The sequence below is a fragment of the Trypanosoma melophagium genome, assembly GCF_022059095.1.
Source record: "Trypanosoma melophagium isolate St. Kilda chromosome Unknown ctg24segment1, whole genome shotgun sequence".
Taxonomy (NCBI): domain Eukaryota; phylum Euglenozoa; class Kinetoplastea; order Trypanosomatida; family Trypanosomatidae; genus Trypanosoma; species Trypanosoma melophagium.
The window spans coordinates 304,997-329,455 of record NW_027125155.1 but is presented as its reverse complement, the minus strand read 5'-3'; the positions used below and the strand labels follow the sequence as shown (position 1 = coordinate 329,455).

Sequence of the window (24,459 nt, the reverse complement as noted above, 5' to 3'; positions counted from 1 at the left end):
GATTACCAGTTACCGCCTCTTTTCCCTTTCTTTCTTCACTTGGAGTTTCCATTTTTTGTGCGTTATTTTCCTCAACCACGTCTGTTTGTTTGTTTTTGTCGTTTTCACCCTTATTCGTTTCGTCTTGTAGTTTTACTGTATTGTCGACTGGCACTTCTACACTTCTTTGTGGTTCTCCTTTCGCAATAGTTGTTAATGATTCAGTTTGTTTGATTACGCTGATTTTGTGTACGTTTTCTGCATCCTTTTCAGTTCTCTCTTCCCGTGGTAATGTGTTTTTCAATGGTGTTTCCACTCGTTTCTCTGTATCACTTCCAACAGCTGTTGTTGGCAAGTCAGTTTGCTGGCTCACACTCGCTGGGCCTTCATTTTGTTCGTAGTTCTTTTCCGTTTGCCCCTGGAGTCGTTCCTCGTTTTTTTATTGCGCGTTCCATATTTCCCTCTGATTCTGTGTTCCTATTCTTCTGTGCTGCCGCTTCTACTACGGACTTCAGTTTTTCCATTTTTTCCTTCAAGAGTTGAGCTGCTGTAGTCGCTGCATTTGAACTTTCCTCTGTTTTATCTGCAGCCTTTTTGAATGACAGGACAATCCTTTTCAAAGTTGCGGAGGCTTTTTGAACATCGTTTACCTTTAACTGACCATCATTGTACCGCTCGAAAATAGCAACAGACTCAACAGGGTTTGAACCAGAAGTAGTGACCTCTTCTGAGGTCAGGTAACGAGACAATATTTCTTTCAGTTTAACACCCACACCAGAGAGTTCTTCTGCAGCTCCATTTGCACTAATTCCTTTCTCCTCAGCACAAGTTTCCGTTGCATTTGCAGCTGCTGCCTTGGTATAGTTAATAACATTTTCCCACTGTAGAATGAGCCCCTCAACTTTACTGTCTCCAACATTTACCCTTTCCACCCCTTCTGTAATTTTATTTGTATACCCTTCTGCCTCCTTGACAGCTTCATTCGCCTTATTGACGCCACTATCAACAACACTCACAATGGCAGCACATTCTTTCGCTGTATTACTCAAGGTATCCATCATAACCGTAGCTTTATTCGTCAAATCCACAGCTTTTGAGATCAAATCATCAATCTTCGGTGCCAATTTATTGTCCCCATTGGCTTGACTGCCAACTACACTCGCAACATTTACCACACACGCACAGCACTGCAGCAGTACCAACAGGTACACCACGCGGCGCAGTTGGACGAGCATCCTTGCTTTATTCAATGTCACTGTGGGTTGCTAGGGTCTGTGGCAACAAAGAAGAGAAGAGGAAGAGAAGCACAGCTAACACAGAAGGCAGAGGGACAGAGCAGAGGGCAACACAGCTCCACAGAGAGAGAGAGAGAGAGAGAGAGAGAAAGTACACAACATAACAGCAATCAAACAACAAAGTGATGGAACGGTAAACCCACTCACAACACAGGTCCCTGCAGCCCATAGAGGTCAACACACAAAAAACAAAGCAACAGCAAACAAAAAAGAGCGAGCAGTGCACAAGTACACAACAACAATAATAACAAAAGCATCGTGGAGAATCATGACGATTGGTGCAGCACTGTGGATGCAGAGACATCAGTACAAACAGAATCCAGTGCACCAATGCAAATCATGTTGCGGTCACACGCGCCAACAGAATTACAACACCGCAGAGAGACACCGGCATTGTATATACAGAGGGACGGTGAACCCAGCACACAGGAGAAACCAAAAGGGATTACACTCAGCCCCACCGCAACCACACGGCCACACCCATCCTGCTGCTGCTTCATCTTGCCTCAGTGGGTATCCTGTGGAGCAGCAACGATTCATACAGCCGCCCAGGGACCTTTGTGTTTGAGGCGTGCCACTATCGCTGTAAGGAGTGAATATGTGCGCGTGTTTCTTCCGCAGGCAAGTCCGCCGTTGGGGCAATGGGCGTGCCCCGCAACGGTGCTACCCGCGGTGTCGTCGTCTACCGCACACACACGCCGTGCTGCCGCAGTGGGCCGCCACTTAATGGACCGCGTGCAGAACAATACAGCAGGCATGTCTGTGTGTATCTGTGCATGTATGTACGTGTGTATATGTGGATACAAGGAAAGAAAGAGAGAAGGGAGTCATATCGTATGATGAGGGGGAGCAGTGTGGCATGTCAGTCCCGTGCCTGTGGTAGGTAGCTTGGTGCACGGAGGTCTAAGTCACGTTGTGGTCATACAAATGCCTCGATGGTTCACATCACATTGCCAGTCACACACACACAGATAGATAGACAGATAGATAAGGAAGAAGAATACAGCCGTTGTATCTTGGGAAGCACAGGTGCAGGCGGAGTGACCGTTGTAAACACAGCGCCTGTGTTTTCGCTGCCCGCACAGTCACAGAAAGTGAGAGGGAGAGGGAGAAAGTAACGGGGAGGCACAGCACACCAGCTATAGCGGCCCCTGTTAACTACAGCAACAACAACGGGAATAAAGAAGTAAAGGCATGAAGAAGACACAAACACAAACCCCACAATCGCCGCAGTGGTGTGGTCCAGCAACACAAAGCCCCCTTCCCACTCACAGCCCACACACAATGGCACAGACAGCCACACACCCACGCACTCATACCAGAGAGGCAGTGCGGCAGTCACCAAACCCTACACTGAGTCACACACCTGCAGAGAGGAGCAGAAAAACAAAAGAGGAGCAAAAAGAAAAAAAAACAGTATACCAACAGCACACAAGGCACTCACAATACAATAAACACAGGTGCCACTCTCATCAGAGAAAAACATTCACCCACACCAGCACATCAAGTCAGACCCCAAAAAGAAAAAAAAACAGACCCATTACGTGAAGCCGAAGCGGACCAGTCTCAGTCCCTCCCCGCAGGCTGAAGTCACTCAAGCAAGCCACACACCACACACGCCACAAGGGCAGAAATATGCTCGCGGCAATGCCGTGAGTGACACCACCGAGAGAGAAGGTGAGAACAAAGAAATGTGTTTTCATTGCGTGGGCGGTGCGAGTAGCAAGCTGAACACACACAGAAAAAGACTCAAACACCTACAACCCACCAATACTTTTTACCAAAATAAAAATGTAAATAAGAGTGACTGCGTGCGGCAGACACAATGATAGAGCAAAGATGTAAAAGCGAAAGAAATTCATGACTTAGTGTGGCTGCGATTTCCTGGACACGGTCCAATCCACCCGGAGGTTAACAACGGAAAAGCATTGTGTACTGAACGTGCCGTGTCCATGTCTTTATTCTTGATGTCCGTGCAGCAGTTTGTATATAATAATAAAAAAAACCGTTCCATAAAAATGACCACACAAGATACACAAGGTGTATCGGAAACGCAAAGGAGAAACACACAGCTGCACATAACATGCAATGTAATTATGATGAAACACACACACACACACAAGGAACAAGCAAAATAATAAAAACAAACAAAAAGAAAAGAAAGCCGTGATCACCATGTGAAGATGTCCAGGAGGCAAGAACACAATTCCCTGCAGTTGGTGTGTGTGTCTCTCGTACAGGGCGAGCAGTGGGAATGATGCACACACGATGACAGTCCACACACACACACAAAGAGAAGAAAGGTCGGTAGTGTGCGTGTTTGTGTGCCTTGAACCTCCTGCCATTCTTCACATTTCAGTCACGGCAATTGAAACATATCGGGGATTCTATCCCAGTCCCATGGGGAAAAGCAAAAGTTAGTAATATTACGGAACGCACACACACTTCACAAGACGGGCACAGTAAATGGAGGCAAAGCATAGCCCAGATAATGCCAACAAAGAAGGAGGACACTCCATCACAAAAAGAGGGTCTGTCGTCTGATGAGTGCCATAGGGAGTCCAATAGATTCGTCCAGCAAAAAAGTGCAAACAAGAGACTTATCGAACAGGATCATAATAAAGAAAAGGTCTGATATTCAACAAAAAAGAAAGGTGCCCTTACAATGCATTCATATCCACTCAAACAAAGGTTAACAACTGTGCAGCTGTGTCACGGGAACAACGATCAGCAAACGAGAGTGCAGCCCAGCACACACAGCAGAACAAGGAGCAGCAAGGGACTGCGCACCAATGCAGGACTGCGGCTGGTGTCAATCGCAGGAGGCACATGCAAAGGGATGGAATTTGAAGGAAAGGGAAGCAGATGACATTTTATTTGTAGACCCCACAATGTCAGCAACAGTGGAGTTAGTGGAGCTTGCGGTTACACTGTGATGATTACCAGTTACCGCCTCTTTTCCCTTTCTTTCTTCACTTGGAGTTTCCATTTTTTGTGCGTTATTTTCCTCAACCACGTCTGTTTGTTTGTTTTTGTCGTTTTCACCCTTATTCGTTTCGTCTTGTAGTTTTACTGTATTGTCGACTGGCACTTCTACACTTCTTTGTGGTTCTCCTTTCGCAATAGTTGTTAATGATTCAGTTTGTTTGATTACGCTGATTTTGTGTACGTTTTCTGCATCCTTTTCAGTTCTCTCTTCCCGTGGTAATGTGTTTTTCAATGGTGTTTCCACTCGTTTCTCTGTATCACTTCCAACAGCTGTTGTTGGCAAGTCAGTTTGCTGGCTCACACTCGCTGGGCCTTCATTTTGTTCGTAGTTCTTTTCCGTTTGCCCCTGGAGTCGTTCCTCGTTTTTTATTGCGCGTTCCATATTTCCCTCTGATTCTGTGTTCCTATTCTTCTGTGCTGCCGCTTCTACTACGGACTTCAGTTTTTCCATTTTTTCCTTCAAGAGTTGAGCTGCTGTAGTCGCTGCATTTGAACTTTCCTCTGTTTTATCTGCAGCCTTTTTGAATGACAGGACAATCCTTTTCAAAGTTGCGGAGGCTTTTTGAACATCGTTTACCTTTAACTGACCATCATTGTACCGCTCGAAAATAGCAACAGACTCAACAGGGTTTGAACCAGAAGTAGTGACCTCTTCTGAGGTCAGGTAACGAGACAATATTTCTTTCAGTTTAACACCCACACCAGAGAGTTCTTCTGCAGCTCCATTTGCACTAATTCCTTTCTCCTCAGCACAAGTTTCCGTTGCATTTGCAGCTGCTGCCTTGGTATAGTTAATAACATTTTCCCACTGTAGAATGAGCCCCTCAACTTTACTGTCTCCAACATTTACCCTTTCCACCCCTTCTGTAATTTTATTTGTATACCCTTCTGCCTCCTTGACAGCTTCATTCGCCTTATTGACGCCACTATCAACAACACTCACAATGGCAGCACATTCTTTCGCTGTATTACTCAAGGTATCCATCATAACCGTAGCTTTATTCGTCAAATCCACAGCTTTTGAGATCAAATCATCAATCTTCGGTGCCAATTTATTGTCCCCATTGGCTTGACTGCCAACTACACTCGCAACATTTACCACACACGCACAGCACTGCAGCAGTACCAACAGGTACACCACGCGGCGCAGTTGGACGAGCATCCTTGTTTTATTCAATGTCACTGTGGGTTGCTAGGGTCTGTGGCAACAAAGAAGAGAAGAGGAAGAGAAGCACAGCTAACACAGAAGGCAGAGGGACAGAGCAGAGGGCAACACAGCTCCACAGAGAGAGAGAGAGAGAGAGAGAGAAAGTACACAACATAACAGCAATCAAACAAACAAAGTGATGGAACAGTAAACCCACTCACAACACAGTTCCCTGCAGCCCATAGAGGTCAACACACACACAAACACAAAGCAACAACACCAAACAAAAAAGAAAGGGCAGTGCACAGTACACAACAACAATAATAACAAAAGCATCGCGGGGTCTCATGATGATTGGTGCAGCACTGTGGATGCAGAAAGAGCGGTACAAACAGAATCCAGTGAACCAATGCAAATCATGTTGCGGTCACACTCACCAACAGAATTACAACACCCCAGAGAGACACCGGCATTGTATATACAGAGGGACGGTGAACCCAGCACACAGGAGAAACCACAAGGGATTACACTCAGCCCCACCGCAACCACACGGCCACACCCATCCTGCTGCTGCTTCATCTTGCCTCAGTGGGTATCCTGTGGAGCAGCAACGATTCATACAGCCGCCCAGGGACCTTTGTGTTTGAGGCGTGCCACTATCGCTGTAAGGAGTGAATATGTGCGCGTGTTTCTTCCGCAGGCAAGTCCGCCGTTGGGGCAATGGGCGTGCCCCGCAACGGTGCTACCCGCGGTGTCGTCGTCTACCGCACACACACGCCGTGCTGCCGCAGTGGGCCGCCACTTAATGGACCGCGTGCAGAACAATACAGCAGGCATGTCTGTGTGTATCTGTGCATGTATGTACGTGTGTATATGTGGATACAAGGAAAGAAAGAGAGAAGGGAGTCATATCGTATGATGAGGGGGAGCAGTGTGGCATGTCAGTCCCGTGCCTGTGGTAGGTAGCTTGGTGCACGGAGGTCTAAGTCACGTTGTGGTCATACAAATGCCTCGATGGTTCACATCACATTGCCAGTCACACACACACAGATAGATAGACAGATAGATAAGGAAGAAGAATACAGCCGTTGTATCTTGGGAAGCACAGGTGCAGGCGGAGTGACCGTTGTAAACACAGCGCCTGTGTTTTCGCTGCCCGCGTCTCACCACAAAATCGCCGGGGAACACTACGAAGTATTTCCGTATATTTTTTTCATTTCTCTGTTTATATTTGCATTAAGAAGGTACAACCATTTTTTATTATCATATAGAAAAGAATACTGGAAGGAAGTAGACAAGAACCCAAGAGTCTATGTAAATAATGCGTATACTTCTTTGGGTATTGCTGTAGCAGTTTTCGTTCTACATCGGTAACCTATATTATTTTTTTATACTACCATTTGGGAACTCTTTGTGTAAAAAATGCAGCGGGAAAAAAGAATACAAAAGGCAGTATTATTCGATTAAAAGCAATATATAAGTCATTGGGGTTTCTTTGGGCAAGCGAAATAAAAAAAATAGTGGGCTAATACGTAAATTCCAACCCGAAGAAAAAAAAGAAGAAAAAGACACGCTGAATTGCAAAAGCAGGGGAATTATTTTCTGGTTAATATGATAGTTTTCTCCTATTGGCATTGTATTCACTATGGCGTGGTACATAAACAAGCAAAAAAAAAGGGTCACACAGTATTATAGTAACATGAGATAATAAATTACCTTTTTTTTTTTACTTTTTTTTATTCCTCGTTCTCATGATAAGTTTTAAAAAAAGAAATCACTCCCGCAAAAAACAAAAAAAAAACAAAAAGAAAAAAAGAGAAAAAAAACAAGAAGAACTATCAATCCAGCTGTTTGTTCTGCATAAACTTGTTAATCATCACAAAGGCCGCAGATGGCTGATCCATAGGCACCATATGCCCCGCGTTATATACTTGCACAAAACTGAAATGCAGCGGTGATGTTTCTGTCGAAACTCTACGAACAAGTCCTGCGACCACACCGTCTGTTCTGCGGAATGGTGTATCTTCTGCTTTACGAAATGCCTCAGCCCCGCTCCACTGGAGTGCCATGGTCCAGTTCTTGTTACCCACCCAGTTGCAGATGAAATCCATATCTCCAGCGTATATCATAACACGTACGTCTTCATTAAGAAGGGCAGGGATGGTGTAGTTAAAGTTTTTGAACCAATCAATGGCAAACATTTGGTTAACGTTCATATTACATGATTCCCACTGTTGTACATCCACACCAAGGGACTCTTGCACATCTTTTCTGTTCATGAAGCGATTTACCGCCTCAAAGTCATAGCACAGAGGTCCTTCACACTTTTTGCGTATATCATAACTGTTAAGACCAGTAGAACTGTAGAGAGCGACAATGGGGTTGCAAGTGAATCGCCCGGCGACGCATGCTGCTTCTTCAACAATAGTATCACCAGAATTACATACTTCAATAAATTTTTGACACGTGGGGACCATAGATTGCATAATTTTATAGCTTGACTCTGGAACGCATGGTTTACCAAGTTTCTCCTTACACCAATCCCATGCAACAGATGGATATGCGGCATATTGTGTATATGGATCTGTGAGGCCATTACCAACTGCGAGACCAGCAAGATGAATAGGCATTCCTTCACGTTTTTTATTTCCTTCATTAATACGGTAGGCGGTTGCGGGGGCGTAATGTCCACCGTAGCTTTCACCAACAACGAAGAAATCATTATTTTGAATCTCTTTATGCTGAGCAAAGAAGGCCTGTAAGAAATTGTATATGTCATCTGCGACTTCCTTTTCATTTTTATCATAATCATCTTTACTGGCGTACGAAAATCCAACACCTGCTGGTTGATCAATATAGATCAAATATGCTTCATTGTTCCATGCGAATGTATTATTGTATATTTCACCTGTTGTTTCATTCATCAAACATGGTCCATTCTCCACAAGTAGTGCCAATGAAGAACTGCATCCTGGTCCACCCGTCATCCATAACAGTACAGGAGCATTGGGATTCTTATTACGTGGTCCAAATGCCCAGTAGAAGTAATGCTTATCCCCATCTTTACCGGGAATATCAAAGTATCCACTCCACTGGGGTACATTTGGGTCACATGCCTTCCAGCCAGTACCCACTTCCCGCAACATTGGCTTTGGAACGGCATAAAGACCGTTCGTAACTCCCGACAATAGTAATACGGTGGATATTAATAGTGTGGGGAATAGTGAACAGATGAGGGATCGGGTCATGATGTGGTGTAGAACTTCGATGAATAAGTTGTAATAGATTTCACTCTAGTGTTAGGAAATTTTTTTCTGTATTTAAAAAAGGGGAAAAATGAGAGAGAAAAGAAAGGGATAGAAAGAAAAAAAAAATGAGGTATAAAGCAGAATATATACAACGCATAGTATACATTAATTATCAAGGAATGAAATAAAGGATAACAAGACCGTAAAGGAAAGCGAAATATTGTTTTTTTTTTGGGGGGGGGGTTTTGTTTTTGGTTTGGTTCAACTTTAAATTTGTGTGTTGTGCCATTTCCACTCTTGTTTCCTTTCATCCTGCACATATTATACGCTCTTTCATTTCATGTATCTTTGATTTCTCTGTTAATTGCTGAAATAACAGATACAATCCAAGGAGAAAAACAAAGAGGAAAGTGCAAAAACAAAAGAGAAAGAAAAAACAAAAGACAAAAAAAAGTGTATTAATGATTACACCAACACTTCCCCCACTCTTTCCTGCATGACTCCTCATTTTTAATGCAGTCACACACACATACACACAGACAGAAATACGCGAACAATTAGAAAATAATAATTTCTTGCTTTTTTTTCTTCTTTTCTTTTCCTCATCCCACTAAAACCCACCCAATAATCCATCACTGTTACAATGGATAGTAGTGGTGCATGTGTGGTAAGATGATTCTCATGTCATATAGTTTTTTTTCTTTTTCTTTCTTTTTTTTCTTTCGTTATTTTGTTTTTTTTTTTTTCTTGTTGTTATGTAAGAGCTTCTTCTTCTTCCATTTCATTCCTTCAGCATCCCAAAATTCGCTCCTCTTTCCTTCCATTTCTTTATTTGTCTCTTTTATTTTTATTCTTCTTTTTCTAATATCTGTATTTGTATTTCCAATTTCACTTCATCTCAATCTTCCTTCCTTTCCATATACACACATACATACACCAAAAAAAAAAGAAAACAAAAAGACAAACAAACAGAGAAGCAAAGAAAGAAACACCCTTCATTCATTCATACACGCCGTCAGTCCCTAGCAGAAAGAAAGAGAGAAAAAAAAAGAAAAAGAGAGCAACAAACGTGTATTAAGCACGAGTCATGATGATATCATCAATCTTCAGAATCATCATCACACACTCCGCTGCCAGTCGCACGGCAGATGTTGAGACCAGCAGTGGCTGCACCACATTCTCCTCCACCATATCTGTCACACATCCTTTACGCACATTCACTCCAGCGTTCTTATTCCCACTCGCGTGTGCATTTCGGAGTTCCGTCACAATTGAGATAGGCTGCAGACCAGCATTCTCTGCAAGTGTGTAGGGAATAACTTCAAAGGCATCCGCAAAGGCACGCATGCAGAATGTCTGCGTTCCCTGCGCCCGCTCTCGCGCATACCTGCTAAGCTGCAGACACACTTCCGTTTCTCCCGCCGCCCCGCCAGGCATAATGGCCCGTTTCTTCACAATGGAGCGAATCACGCAGAGGGAGTCGTGCAGGGCACGTTCCGCCTCCTCAAGCATCATGCTGTTACTGCCACGAAGAAAGAAGGAAACGGTTTTACCAAATAACTGACGGCTGATCGTGTCGGATGGTGGATGTACGCCAGTGACGCGAACAATCTTTCCACTTGGTGTGCTTTCCTCCACCACGAGATCGGCGTGACCAAACTTCTCCGGTTTTAGATTTTCTACGTTCGCCACAGGGAGACAACCAAGGGTCTTTGTGATAAACTCAATATCGTTACGCTCAATATCCTTTACCACCATAATCTTCATCTTGGCCAAAAAGTCAAGACTTTGCATAGTGACAGCATCACGAAGGACAGATTTCTGCACCAACAATACATTTACACCAGCATCCTTTATCTTTTTACAGAGATTCAGCAAATACTTACGTTCCTCCTTTAACGCGCGATCCATGTGACTGTAGTCTGAGATTGTCACAGCACTCTCCATATCTGTCTTTGGTGGAGAAAGCTGAAACTGAATAAGGGCTATCGTGGCGTTTTGAATACGCACTGGTCCACCTGCTACATGTGAGGCCTTTTGCTTAAATACCATACCGTTTGTAAGCAACACAGATTCATCTATGGTACCACCAAGTGCTGTAACAATACGAACATCACGTAAATCCACATCTCCATTATCACGCATAATTTGACGCACAGCATCCACTGCCATTGGGGCTAGTAAATCACTGTTCTGTGAAATAACTTTAGAGTTTAATGATGTAATAGCAGCCTTAATAAGCGTCTCTCTGTCTTCAATCTTAATCTTAATGCTCATTTCCTCAAGAATCTTTTCTGCCATCTTTGCACACTCATTAAAGCACTCAGATATCTGTGTGGGATGAATACCCTTATGCAGAAGTTCCTCCACGGCGCGGAGAAAAGCACCGCAAAGCACCACAACACTTGTTGTACCATCACCCGCCTCCACATCCTGAGCTTTAGAGAGTTCAACCAACATCTTTGCACATGGATGTGTTACTTGCAGCTTTGATAGAATAGTGGCACCATCATTACTGATGATTACTTCACCACGGGGTTCAATAATCATCTTATCCATACCACGTGGACCAAGAGAGGTACGCACACAGTCCGCCACCGCCTTGGCTGAGGTAATGTTACTCAGACGAACATCAGTCTGTGTGTTTGTGTCCTTTTTGTTTTCATTTGTCTTTTTTACCTCCACCATTTTTTTTTTTCAATTCGTTTCTTTCCTTGAAGCTGATTGTATTATAGTTCTTCCCTTGTTTTTTTTTTCGTTGTTTTCCTTTTCTTTAATCTGATTTTGTGTGCTGTAATGATTCCCACACTCGTTCAATTTCTTTTCTTTTTCTGTTTAATGTATCCTACTTACTCACTCACTCACTCAGTTACCTTCTATAGATATCCAAGTGCAAGAGAGAAAATGCACCAGCAGTATAAAATACAATTAGGAAAATAAAAAGAAAAAGGGGAAAAAAAAATCAACCTGTCATCTCCTTTTTTGCAGTAATTATCATTCCATTCCTTTATTTACCCATTTTGTTTAATGTCATGGTAACTAGGAATGCAATAATGGCAACACCGACAACCACAGAAGAAAAAAAGAATGACCAATGTGAAAAATGTTCACACAGACTGCTCCATTTCCTTTTTCCCCTCCTCATCACTCTCGCACTCTGTATTCTCTTCCATTTTCTTTCCTCTTTTTTTTTTGTAATTCACTTCTTTCTTTCCTTCCTTTTTCTTTCGTCATTCACATTCTTTTTATATCGGCTTCGTTTGTTTTTTCTTGTCTTCTTCGTCCCCCCTCTTCCTTGGAAAGTGGGTGATGGCGAAGGCGACATTCTCTCCACTCCTCTCTCTCTCTCTATCTGTCCCTCTCTCACATATATATATATATATATATATAGAGAGAGAGAGAGAGATGAACCTCCACAACTAATCTTTCCTTCTTCTTTAAAACTCCACAGAGAAGTATGGATGTTCCAGTGCCTGCGCTGCTGTGATCCTCTCACTCGGTTCATACTTCAGCAGCCGACGTAATAAATCCACACCCTCTTGCCCAAGTTTCACATATGCCGGCAGTGTATGAAACTGCGCATCACACTCTGCTAGAAGATTCTGCAGAAACTCAGGTTTTGACAACATATTGGTAGAATTGGGGTAAAGATTCATAGAGGGCCATACTTGATTATTGGGAGTGCCAAGAAATCGAAAAATACGCAATAACTGATCGGCATCATTTTTACCAGCGAATAATGGTGTGCCAATAGCCATTTCCGCAAAGATACACCCTACAGACCAAATGTCTACAGGTGTACCATACTGTGTGGATCCAAGCAGTACATCAGGAGAGCGGTACCATAACGTTACAACTTCATGCGTAAATTTCTTCACTGGAATTCCAAAAGCACGTCCCAATCCAAAATCTGCCAATTTGAGTTCTTTATCACGAGAAATAAGAAGATTTGGTGGTTTTAAATCACGATGCAAAACGTTACGTTCATGACAAAAACGTACACCTTTTAGAAGGCTACGCATAAAGCTCTGAATAGTGGCTGCATCAAGGTTACCACTCTCCCTATCCATGTATTTCTTTAAATCAAGCTCCATGTACTCAAAAACGAGCGTCAGACGATTTTCACTATGACAGACATCCAACAGTTTTACAATGTTATCATGCCGAAGCTCCTTTAACAGTGAAATCTCCCGAATGGCAGTACATGGCACACCTTCTTCTTCTGTATCAAGGCGAATACGCTTTAATGCAACTGTGGCACCAGTAGTTGTATCACGTGCTTTGTAGACCACACCATACGTTCCCTCACCAATTTTCTCCTGTCTTTCGTAGCGACTGTCCATGAAACACTTCTGATTCTTTTCTCCGTTTGTTTGGTTGTTTGTTTTTTGTATCTCTTGCTGGTGTTTCTATTCTTCTTCTTCCACTTCCTCTTCCAGTGCTCTCTTTAAGGTTTCTGTTGATGCTTGTATATTTCTCAATCACTCAATGAGAGAGAAAGACACACACACACACACACAGAAAAAGCGAGGAACTGAGAAATAACACAGGTGCGTTCTCGTTGAGCAAGCCAAAAAGCAAACAACGAAAAAACAAAGGACAATAAAAAAAAACACAATAAACAGATGACGAAACAAAATGTACGGAAAAATAAGACCTTTTTTTTTCCTTTATCCCTTGAGTTACTTCACGTGTGTGTGCTATTTCCCCCTCAGCACGCCAACCCTCCCGTAAAGCAACGTCTTTTACTGTTAATAAAGCCAAGTACACGAAAGCATAAGCACATTTATCCGTGTATATAGGTGTGGAGAGAGAAACAGGCCAAGAAGGGAAAAAAAAGAAGAAAAAAAGAAAGAAAAAGAAATAAATAGAAAGCTTGCAAGTGAAAGCAAATCCAAGCAAGTAAAAACACATCTAATTAACACAAGGAACACACAAACACAAAAAAGTGATCCAATAAAGAATTTAAATTTAAAACCGAATAAATAAGACAAAAAACACCGAAACCTTATGGGACCATTTCAAGCCATGCTACTAAAATGTACCACACTAATGGCGTGTTGTACAAGTTTCTAGTTACGTGGCTTCTCCTTCTTCTGGCGGTAGAGGGCATAGAGACCAACGCTGGAGACCTTCACGATCTTGAAACGAACTCCGGGAATATCACCGACGGCATGTCCAGAACGTCCGAAACCAGACACCAGAACCTCGTCGTTCTCCTCAATGAAGTGCAGACAGCCATCGTTAGGGACGAAAGCGATGATCTTCTTATCGTTCTTGATCAGCTGCACACGCACGCACTTACGAATGGCAGAGTTAGGCTGTTTAGCTCCAACACCAATCTTCTCCAGTACAATGCCCTTAGCGTGGGAGGATCCACCGAAGGGGTTGGCCTTCTGTGCCACGAAGGTGTGGGACTTCTTCCAGCCCTTGTCTGCCCAGCGGTTCTTGCGGCGCAGGCGCACAAGCTTACGGGCTGCGTGTTGTCCGTTTGTCTTCGTCATGCTTCCCTAGGCTTCTTTATCCAGTTTATAGGTGTAAAGTATGTTATTAAACGATAAGAAGAAAAGAAAACATAGAAAAAAGGAAAAATATTTTCTAGCGGTAGAACACCCAAGGTTACATATACGAATGTGCATCCTCATTACCGTGGAGACAGCGGTGTGAGGCATTTTAAATAAAAATAGTGATAGTAAGTAGTGGATTTTTTTAGAGTGCAGCAGGTGCAAAATAGAAAAGAAACCTAAAGAAATAATATTCCGGTTTGACGAGAAACGCCATCACACGCCCTTCTCTTTCTTTCTTTCCCTCCAGATAATTGGAACCATTTCAAGCCATGCTACTAAAATGTACCACACCAATGGCGTGTTGTACAAGTTTCTAGTTACGTGGCTTCTCCTTCTTCTGGCGGTAGAGGGCATAGAGACCAACGCTGGAGACCTTCACGATCTTGAAACGAACTCCGGGAATATCACCGACGGCATGTCCAGAACGTCCGAAACCAGACACCAGAACCTCGTCGTTCTCCTCAATGAAGTGCAGACAGCCATCGTTAGGGACGAAAGCGATGATCTTCTTATCGTTCTTGATCAGCTGCACACGCACGCACTTACGAATGGCAGAGTTAGGCTGTTTAGCTCCAACACCAATCTTCTCCAGTACAATGCCCTTAGCGTGGGAGGATCCACCGAAGGGGTTGGCCTTCTGTGCCACGAAGGTGTGGGACTTCTTCCAGCCCTTGTCTGCCCAGCGGTTCTTGCGGCGCAGGCGCACAAGCTTACGGGCTGCGTGTTGTCCGTTTGTCTTCGTCATGGTTTTCCTCTTAAGGAAAGGGCGTCCTCGTCTTTTTTTTTTCCAATCAGATTGCAAATGTACCCAATAAGAACAAAAAAATAAGAAAGAAAGAAAAAGAAGAGTTCAGAATTTATGAGATTGGAATAAGAGATGATGGTAGTAGTATCATTACCATTTACAGCCGCAGCGTCCTTCTGTGAAGTAGAGTCACCAAAAGGATGTGCGGGAGAAAACATGAAAGGGCAAGAAGAGACAATGCCTTCATGGTTTTTTTCTTTTTTCAGAAATGAGGAAAAAAAAAATAAAACAAAAGAGAAAAAAAACGGCAATATCCGAAGGAATGAAAAGCCATCCATAGACAATGGAGAAAAAAAAAACAGGAAAAAAAAAATAGGGGAATGTTAAATACAAATACAAAAAAAAAATGCATTTGTACCCCTTCTTTATTTTTTCCCCTCTCTGTTTTCCTCCTCCACTCCACTCTGTCTATCGCTCTTCTTTTTCTTTTCGCTTTTCGTCTTCACCTATTATTCCTCCTCCACGACGTTGGTCTTGGTCTGCACGTAGATACCATCCAAGAACTTACGGATATCCTTCTTCTTCACCAGGCAGAGCTGATGCATCAGGGCGGCCTCACGTGAGACCTTCTCCAAGTCATTGCCCTCCAGCACGAGTTCATCCTTCACAACAGATGGATCCGTGCGGTACACCTTCACATCACTGGCGACGTTCTGGCGACGCACACGCTTCTCACCCAAGAAGTTGCGGATCTCTACCGCCTGACCCTCCACAGAGACAGAGATGGGAAAGTGCGCATAGGCGAAACGGAGCTTGAAGCGGAATCCCCGAGTCACACCTGTAATCATATTGCGCACCAGCGAGAGTGCGGTGTTGATGGTACAGTTGTTGATCTTGTTGCCGAACCAGCGAACGGCGGTGAAGGTGCGGAAGGACTTGTTCACGCGGAAATCCAACTGAAGGTGACGGAGGTCCTTTGTGAGTGTTCCGCGGCTGCCCTTCACAGTCACCACACGGTCCTTCACGGAGATCTCAACGCCTTCCGGGTACGTGATGCGCTCCTGTGCCTTTATCTTCATCTTTACTCACACTACTGAAATTCAGCTGTGGTGTTGATGTTTCGGTGTTTAGGTATGTGTGGCGTTTTCTCGGGCGTAGATGCGTACACGTATACGTAGATAAGGTGTACGGGTGGGAAGGTGTTGTGGTTGAGCGAACGAAAAAAAGAACACGGGTTGGTTTTCTTCTCCTTCGTCTACAGAGATTCAGAGAGAATTATATATATATATATATATATTAATATGTATAATATATGGAATTAGGTGTAATAATAAAGAGTAAGAAGAAAAAGAAGAAAAGAGGGACACGTACAAAAAACAAGGAGAAAGTAGATACTTAAGTTAAGATAACAAAAGAACGGATATTTTTATTCTTTTACTGTCCTCTCCCTCTTTTCAACTATTTTTCCTTTGGTGAGATAAAACAATGAACAGAGAATGCATACAAGAAGGGAAAATAAAACAAGCCAACCAACAATGAATTCCTGTGGTAATAATAGTAGGAACATCAAGAACCCTCTAAAATAAATATAAAATAGACTGCACACATTGTTGCATTCAAAAAAAGTATTCAGCAGAACACTGGTGGTAACAGGTGTAGTGGGTACCTCTATTGCAGAACTGTACTCTCTACATCAGACCTTTCTTCTCTATATATTTTTTTTTGTTGTTGTTGTTGATATTCAACCTTTTTTTCTTCAAATTTTGTTCTTTTCTTTGGTTTCTTTTCTTTTCTTCTTCGTGGGAATGGGGGAAACGCATTACGCTTTCTCTAACTCCTTCATTTTCACTGTTCAGTGCCGGTTCCACAGAAAGAGACACACATACACAAGTACACAGGAGACGTACAAAACAAGATAATAATAATAATAATAATAATAATAATAATAATAATAATAATAATAATAATAATAATAATAATAATAATAATAATAATAAAAGAAGGCTAAAAATAAAAACCCAAGAGTTCAAGATAGAACCCGAAAGCCGCATATTTACAATGTAGATCTAAGAATTAGTTGTCTCGAAAAATGAAACAATAATACAAAGGAAATATAAGTCCCACAGAAAAAGAGCAAGACGAATGTAGCGATCTTCTGTGTGACTATTTTTTATTTATTTGATTTTTTTTCTCGTTACTTATTTTTTTTTTGTATTCCTTCGAAATTGATTTTATTGAGTTTTTCTTTCGTTTCCCAAAGTTTTAATTTATTTTTTCACATGGGGTCTTTTCTTTTTTTTAGTTTCAACTTCCCCTGAAAATTGGAAAATAGTAATTAAAGTGTAAAATCAACCGGAAATAATAATAATAATAATGATAATAATAATAATAATAACAAAAAAAATAAGGGCAACTGGTCATGGGTACAATACAAACAAAACACTAACTCTTGTACAGAATCTACAGAATAAAAAAAAGGTGGGGGACTGGTATAGTCTAAATTTCTAGAAAAAAAAAGACAGGCATGAATAAAAACAGAAAAAAAAGCGGGAATACCAATGACAAAAAGAACTTATTGCAGCAATCACAACTCATAATTATGAGGCTCTGTTTCTTCTTTTTTTTTCTTCTCTTCCCTTAACCCTCTTATTTATTTTATGTGGCCGTGTGTACGTGTGTAAAAATCTACAGCTCCACCTAGTACCACACTCTGCCTTTTTCTCTTTGTTTTTATTTTGTTTGTCATTTCTCCTCTTTGGTACAGATATACACCTCTGTAATCTTTAACGGATACAACTTTTTAAGAAAGACGCACTGTTCGTGCATTAGGAGCAATGTACTCATGATCGTTAAGGCAAATGCAAGATGAATACAAAGTTTTAAATACAATAAAAAAAAACACAAGTAAAGAAAGAAAAATACCTTCTTGTTTGCTTACCTAGAGATATCATCAAAACACAATCGTGGAACAGGTGGTACTGCCGCTGTTGTCATCGCTGTTGCTGGTGTTGGTGTTCTGCTTGATGAAGAAACACTGCCAATACTGTTGCGTGGCTTTACAGCTCTCGCAGACGACGATGGCAGGCGTTCACCCCCCGTACTTGCCGTTAGCGAAGTTGCCGCTGTGGGAGATCGTGGAGGTATAACCATGCATTGTGTTGATGGTCTACACTTTGTCAGCTTTAACGACGCTGATGGTCCCATTTGATTACTCTCACTGCTGCTACGCTGCTTCAGTGTATTGAGAACACTAGGATCGTAGAAGGATTTCGGAACTGCCGTGGATGATTGGGCCGGTGATAATACAGACACGGATTGTGGTGGTGTTGGCTTGGGTGAGTTCAATCGTCCACCTGTACTGGTACGTGTTGGTGCTGCCCGTCTTCCACTAACGCGACTGCTGAGTTGTGGTACGGCGGACGTATTGCTGCGTGAAAACTGCGTCGTTTTTGTGCGACGGAAAGCATCTCCAGATGGTTTGGTAGATGGTGTTCCTGCAGCTATACGTGTAGCAGTTGATTTTTGAGAGATGGGAGGAGTAGCCCGACTTTTGGGAATTCCAGTCTTTAAAGAAGATGAGGGTCGGGTGATGGTTCGTCGAGTTGACCTTTCATTACTTAAATCCGTTGTTCGACGTGGCGTTGGTGTTGGACTGCTCCTTCCATGATGTAATTCTGCCAAAGCCGCAAAGCTTGGTGGAATATCTGTCTTTGCACGTGCAAAACGTGAAACTTTAGCAGCCGATTTGCTGTGTGGTCCTTGTTCTGGCATATTCACCGCACTCATGCGTCGTGGAAAGTTAAATGAAGCATCATGTTGCGTTAATGTGGAACTTGCAGCAAATGTAACATCATTATCGGAGACTGGCACAACAAGTGCTGTGGCACGCCGACCAAACTTGCTTTCTGTACCGGATGTTTCTGTTTGTTCCCCCATCATACGTTGATGTTCTGATGGTTGTCCTTGTCGTTCTGGCTTGGGAATCTTAGCGGTGAAAGTGGCGGTGCGGGCAAAGTTTACACTGGCGACTCCACTCCTACGTGGGGTGGAGTGCGCACTGGCGGTGGTGTAACTTCTGTGAAAACCTGAGATTCTTGTATTGGGTTTACTACCACCCACTGTACGTGCTAAATTACTGCGCTTTGCTCCAACCTCCAGTTTCTCTAATATACGTCTACTATCAAGTACCGTTTTATCGCCGCCTGTTTTTCCCAATCCCGCCGCCTCTCCTTCCTCTGCGCGTGTATCCTTCTTCATGGGCACCAGAAACCGTAGCGTGGATGTGGCGTTTGTATTCACCAAACTCTCTTGTCGCACGAGTTGTGCAATTTGCATCACCCGCTCCGAATTACGAATGAGTTCCACATAGCAGACGTGTTCTGTCTTTGGGGCGAGATCCCAGTGGTCGTACCAAAGGAGTAATCCATATAAGGCATTTCCCGCACGCCGGCGGCGGTGATCAACCAGGCGGGCGAGTACATCGCCCTCTTCAATTGCCCAACGGCCGCCGAGTCGCTGCGGACGACCGGCTATTTCCGCCACAACGCCGCGGAGTTCGTGAATGAAGGAGTGAAATTGCGCCTCCGGCCGTAATTGAACGGCGGGGACGAGAAGCCCAAACTTGTGAAGACTCTGGCGATTCAACACGTAGAGCTCCATCTTGAGGCGATCCATCATCACCCGCAGACAGACACGAATGAGGGCAACAGCCTCCTCGGAGAATTGAAAGTCTGGGGGAAAGACGGAGTAGCCACCACTGCCACTGCAGTTTTTCATGGATTCCTGTAATAGGGCTTCAATGCGAGTACGGAGCTCTTGATCATCCTTAAATCCACTTAAATCCAATCCACACATTCCACCCTCACCATGAAGGAGACGAAGAACGGAACGTAATTCCTCATCCTTGGATATAAGTGCCGCATTAAGTTTCTCCTGTTCATCACGTTGTTCCTCAATTATTCGACGTTGCTCCTGTAATAGAAGGTCATTATTCTTAACAGATTTCTTCTTTACAGCTGTATTCTTTTGTTTTGCATTTTGTAGTTTAGAAGCAGCCGCCTCATACTGACGTTCTGCAGCCGCAAGTTCTTCACATTTATCGGCATATAGTTTTTTAAACCTCTCCATCTCCTCCTCTGTTGTACTCTTATCAGTGACATTATTCTTTTCTAGTTCCTCCTTCTCATGACGAAGACGCTCAAGAAGATCCTTGTAACTCTTTAACTGTTCTTCATATGTTTTAATGTCATCAATGAGTCGGAGATTTTCATTCTCAAGTTCTGCCAAAACGCTTTCAAGTGCAACCACAGATTCAATAGCAGTTTCCTTCTCAAATCGATCAATAGCGTTAACAGCAGCCGTAGTACAACCACGATCACCAAGTAACTTCTTCGCTCGTTCTGCATTACTCTCCACACGCAAATCATCCCATGGAACTTGTCCACTCTTGTTAATTACCTCTCCACCATCCTTATTATCAGAGGCAAATTCAAGAGCGATACGTTGCATAGCACGTCGTTTCCACATACGTGCAATGGTTTTTAAAGCACGAATTTCATCTGCCATATTATGAAGACGACGTTCAATTTCTGCTTCATTTATGGCACTCGCCTCTGCAAGTGCTTCTTCTGTACGGCTAAGGAATGTCTCAAGGGAATTGATATCTCGCAAGAGTGCGGCATTCTCCTCAGTAGCATCGAGTAAAGCTTCTGAGACTTCTGTCATTTCATCTTCCATCTGCGAACGGCGAAGTTCATTCTCAATATTGGCATCCTGTGCAACTCGTAGTTTACTCTCCATTAAATGAAGTTCAGCACGTAAATCTTCTAATGCTTGTTCAAGTGACCAAATACGTTCACATAGCACACGTTCCCGTTTTGCACCATGGTACCGTTCACGTACACCATCTGAAGTAGATAGATAAACATGCATTCTTCCAATATTTTCCATATCAGGATCTGTACGATGTTTCAGTAATATCTCATCGGCATTAGGTTCCTGTTCCCCTGTGATGATTGCATCAGCCATATTTGTGGTTATATTTTCAACAGTTTCTGCTGCTTCTGTGTTATTATTATTATTATTATTATTATTATTATTATTATTATTATTATTATTATTATTATCATCGTCACCATTGTTGCTGCTTTTGGCCATGGAAGGTTTAGGTGTGACACGTGTTTCAGAAATTACACCGGCAGTTGAAACACTCTCACTCACCTCCTCATCTTCGCTGCTCTCTGCTGATTTAGAAACCCGTCCGTCACGTTTTAATGGATATAGAGTAGAGTTTGCAGTGGTAGAGGCATTCTTATCTTTACGCTGTGGAGTGGTGCTCTTCTCTAACTCCGCCAAACGACGGGCGAGCTCCTCAAATGTAGCGTTACGTTTCATCATATTTTTATATAATGATTCATTCTCAAGTACGCAGTCTTCATAACGCTGGGAATCTGTACTGTGATCACGAATAGAAGGTGAAACAGATGTACGGTAAAAAGCAAGTGCGGCAGCGCTTGCCAAGGTTGGCGTAGATGCAGGTATGTTATCTATAACATCATACGGACGAACTGGATTAGGTGAGGACGATCCATCCTTTCCCATTTTCTGAGGATTTGCTAAAGAAGCCATGCGTGAACGGGATGCCGCATCGCGTTGACATTGATATTCAATCGTCCTTGATTGTGCTTGTACCATATCCAGTAATTTAGCCCGTTCACGTTGTAATTGCTCTAGACTGTCACCACGTGTTAATGCGGCATTCTGCATAGAGGGGGATGCATTCATGTCATCTATAGTAGTAGCATGACGAGAGAGACAATTAACGTCAACGTAGTGGAAAGATAAGAGATTATGATCGGTGCTGCCATCCACATTCTCTAAATAGACGCATAGAACATCCCCATGTACCAGTTGTCGACGATCACCACTAGTTAAACTGCATCCATTAAGTTGACAATCCACATTGGAACCCATAGGATCATATTCCGTTATAGAAGTATTAATGTCCGTATTACCAGCAACTTCAGAGGAAAGATATCGTATCCAGTAAACTTGTTCACATGATCGTCGTGAAACACGTTCAAATTCAATAATGCCATAACTTGTCTTTATATGATTCTTTTCGTTTTGTGGCTGATCCTGTTGCTGCTGCTGCTGTTCTCCTCCTTCATCCTCACGTTTTCCTTCTTCTTCTTGTTCCTCATGTGAATGTGAATGATGATTATCATGGTGTTTCTCTTGTTTTTGTTGTTGTTGCTGTCCATTCTTCTTTGCTTTCTTTAAAAGATCCTCCAAATGAAACCGAGTAACCTTTGATGAAAGTGATGTTACTCCAACCTTTCCACCCTCTACACATGAACCACCAATTCCATCTATACTGGTATACTTACGATGTGCTGTAATAACGAGTGGTACAGCAGCTTCAGGGGCAGGATAACCCATAGTATCCTTTACTGTTGTACATTTCTTATCCCTGTTTTTGTTTTTTAACTTTGCATAAAATGGTACTTCACCTGCGGCATCCCCTGCACCATTAATATCCTCTTCATCATCATCTATTCCCTGATTAGGACCTTTAAGAAGTGAATCAATATGATGTCGGAGCTGTTCATTCTCCTGTTTAAGAATTGCATTTAACTCTAATAAATTAGAACGTGTTTGAAATGTCTTGTTTACCGTTGGACGATTACGAATCTTTCGTACATCTTTTGCATACTGCAAAGTTGCACATGATTCTTGGTAGCAAAATGATACCGGTGCGATAGTAGCAATCATAAAAGTCTTGCTATTTCCACCCAAGTTATCTTTAAGTACCATAGTAAGAAGAGAATCCCGGTAATTGACATACTTGGATCCACGTGATATTTCATTAATAACACGTGCAAGAGTAGCAAGTGACTGATTAATCTGAATACCCTCATCACGGCTTTTTCCATCTGTTTTTGCTGTTTTCTGCCTTTCACTTCCGGCGAGATCGACAAGATTGATCGTCGCATTAAGTTCCACTGACTCTTTTGTTAGGCGGTTTGTACGCCACTGCGCCACACGAATTTGTAATACGGCGTGACTTCGACTACTACGTGCATTCATTCCCGTTTCACCCGTTTGACGTCGTCGTAGTCCCATTTCAATAAGTGGATATGTTTTATCTGCAGATCCCACCACATGTTGTTGTAAATCTTGAATAACCAGGGTATCATCTTTTCCTCCCACGTCACGGGCAAAGTTTACACGTAATGGACCTTTACGTGAGAAGAGGCAGTAGACTTCATTTTGGTAAATTTCAAAGAATGCCAATTGTACACGGTAGGAGTATTCCGTTTCGGTATCATTTTCATATTCACGTTTAATATTCTCAAGACGTTGGAAAAGATCATCCACAGTACGTGGAACCACACCAGGGTCTCGTCTAATACATGTGGTATCCCCAAATAGTGTAAATGTCTTTCCACTTCCGGTTTGTCCATATGCAAAAACGCATGAATTAATTCCTTCCACCGCAGCCGAAACGGCATGCACGGCTGTACACAAATACACATCCTCTTGTGTACCATAATCTGGTGGTCGAATAAAATCACTGTTGCGAATAAGTGGCATGTGCATCATAGACTCCGTATCCATAGAGTTTAAACATCTATCATACTCAAAGTAACTTGCTGTGGCGGTGGATGTCAATAATTTTCGCGTGAGATGTTTGTTCTTTCCACCAGTAGAGCGGGTGGTGAGGAATTGCACAATGTTATCCGCATCCCGTGCCACACACGAGGCATCATCTAGTGATTTCGGATCATGCAAAAGTACCACATTCTCCATTGTGGAAACACAAATTCTCTGTGCTTCTTTAATGTTTTCACGCGTTGAGCGTCGGCTGGCACTTTGAATAACGGACATTCCAGGCACTGTGGCGACATCACGTACACGTACACAGACGTAAATATGACCATCATCCGGGTACTCGTAGCTCATTCTTTTCTAGTATTAGTCCTTTTTTCGCTATATATATATATATACCTTTCACCTTTTTTTGGTTGTTTCTTTGCTTTCTTCTTGTCTTTTTTTTCCTATTTGTACACACGTTCTTTTTTTTCGTTTTCTTTTTCTTTTTCCTCTCTTCCGTCCGTACTTTCTTTTTTGACCCTTGAGTATTTTCTTCTTTTTGTTCGGGTGTTTACTGTCGATTTTTTTTGTTTTCTTCTCCCCACTGTTTCTTTGCTTGCCTCTCTTTGGGGTGTCCTCACCGGAGGCAAGCAAAGAAAAGTGTGAGTGTAATGTACTGTATAATAATAATAATAATAATAATAATAATAATAATAATAATAATGAATAACAAAGAATAATAATTTAAAAAAAAAAGAGAAAGAAAAGAATACAAGACTCTCCAGATAATAATAATAATAATAATAATATTAATAGTGATAAGACGAAAAACATTTATACAATTCAAAAAGAACGAAAAAAGAAATACGAGAGAAAAATACAGAAACTCTACAGG

General features: G+C 42.5%; 9 protein-coding genes across 9 annotated transcripts; all 9 read right to left on the bottom strand.

Moving 5' to 3' along the window:
* Positions 1-365: 365 nt before the first annotated feature.
* On the bottom strand, positions 366-1,214 carry LSM04_008748 (uncharacterized protein; the record flags this gene model as incomplete). Its single annotated transcript, XM_067330021.1, has 1 exon — positions 366-1,214. One exon carries the CDS (start codon positions 1,212-1,214, stop codon positions 366-368), a length of 849 nt encoding a protein of 282 aa, XP_067191301.1.
* Positions 1,215-4,086: 2,872 nt separating this feature from the next.
* LSM04_000795 (uncharacterized protein) lies at positions 4,087-5,424 on the bottom strand (the record flags this gene model as incomplete). The annotated part of the gene is made up of 1 exon (XM_067330019.1): positions 4,087-5,424. The coding sequence occupies one exon, from the start codon at positions 5,422-5,424 to the stop codon at positions 4,087-4,089; it is 1,338 nt and encodes a 445-aa protein (XP_067191096.1).
* A 1,823-nt stretch (positions 5,425-7,247) lies between these two features.
* Positions 7,248-8,657, bottom strand: LSM04_008433 (Peptidase S10; the record flags this gene model as incomplete). Its single annotated transcript, XM_067330018.1, has 1 exon — positions 7,248-8,657. One exon carries the CDS (start codon positions 8,655-8,657, stop codon positions 7,248-7,250), a length of 1,410 nt encoding a protein of 469 aa, XP_067191294.1.
* Positions 8,658-9,731: 1,074 nt separating this feature from the next.
* Positions 9,732-11,345, bottom strand: LSM04_000407 (Chaperonin Cpn60/TCP-1 family; the record flags this gene model as incomplete). Its single annotated transcript, XM_067330017.1, has 1 exon — positions 9,732-11,345. The coding sequence occupies one exon, from the start codon at positions 11,343-11,345 to the stop codon at positions 9,732-9,734; it is 1,614 nt and encodes a 537-aa protein (XP_067191087.1).
* A 749-nt stretch (positions 11,346-12,094) lies between these two features.
* Positions 12,095-13,000, bottom strand: LSM04_001818 (Protein kinase domain; the record flags this gene model as incomplete). Its single annotated transcript, XM_067330016.1, has 1 exon — positions 12,095-13,000. One exon carries the CDS (start codon positions 12,998-13,000, stop codon positions 12,095-12,097), a length of 906 nt encoding a protein of 301 aa, XP_067191115.1.
* A 729-nt stretch (positions 13,001-13,729) lies between these two features.
* Positions 13,730-14,161, bottom strand: LSM04_000761 (Ribosomal protein S12/S23; the record flags this gene model as incomplete). Its single annotated transcript, XM_067330015.1, has 1 exon — positions 13,730-14,161. The coding sequence occupies one exon, from the start codon at positions 14,159-14,161 to the stop codon at positions 13,730-13,732; it is 432 nt and encodes a 143-aa protein (XP_067191095.1).
* Positions 14,162-14,537: 376 nt separating this feature from the next.
* On the bottom strand, positions 14,538-14,969 carry LSM04_001930 (Ribosomal protein S12/S23; the record flags this gene model as incomplete). The annotated part of the gene is made up of 1 exon (XM_067330014.1): positions 14,538-14,969. One exon carries the CDS (start codon positions 14,967-14,969, stop codon positions 14,538-14,540), a length of 432 nt encoding a protein of 143 aa, XP_067191118.1.
* A 509-nt stretch (positions 14,970-15,478) lies between these two features.
* Positions 15,479-16,048, bottom strand: LSM04_006984 (Ribosomal protein L6; the record flags this gene model as incomplete). Its single annotated transcript, XM_067330013.1, has 1 exon — positions 15,479-16,048. The coding sequence occupies one exon, from the start codon at positions 16,046-16,048 to the stop codon at positions 15,479-15,481; it is 570 nt and encodes a 189-aa protein (XP_067191255.1).
* Positions 16,049-17,903: 1,855 nt separating this feature from the next.
* LSM04_004814 (Kinesin motor domain) lies at positions 17,904-23,933 on the bottom strand (the record flags this gene model as incomplete). Its single annotated transcript, XM_067330012.1, has 1 exon — positions 17,904-23,933. The coding sequence occupies one exon, from the start codon at positions 23,931-23,933 to the stop codon at positions 17,904-17,906; it is 6,030 nt and encodes a 2,009-aa protein (XP_067191195.1).
* Between the last annotated feature and the right edge of the window lie 526 nt (positions 23,934-24,459).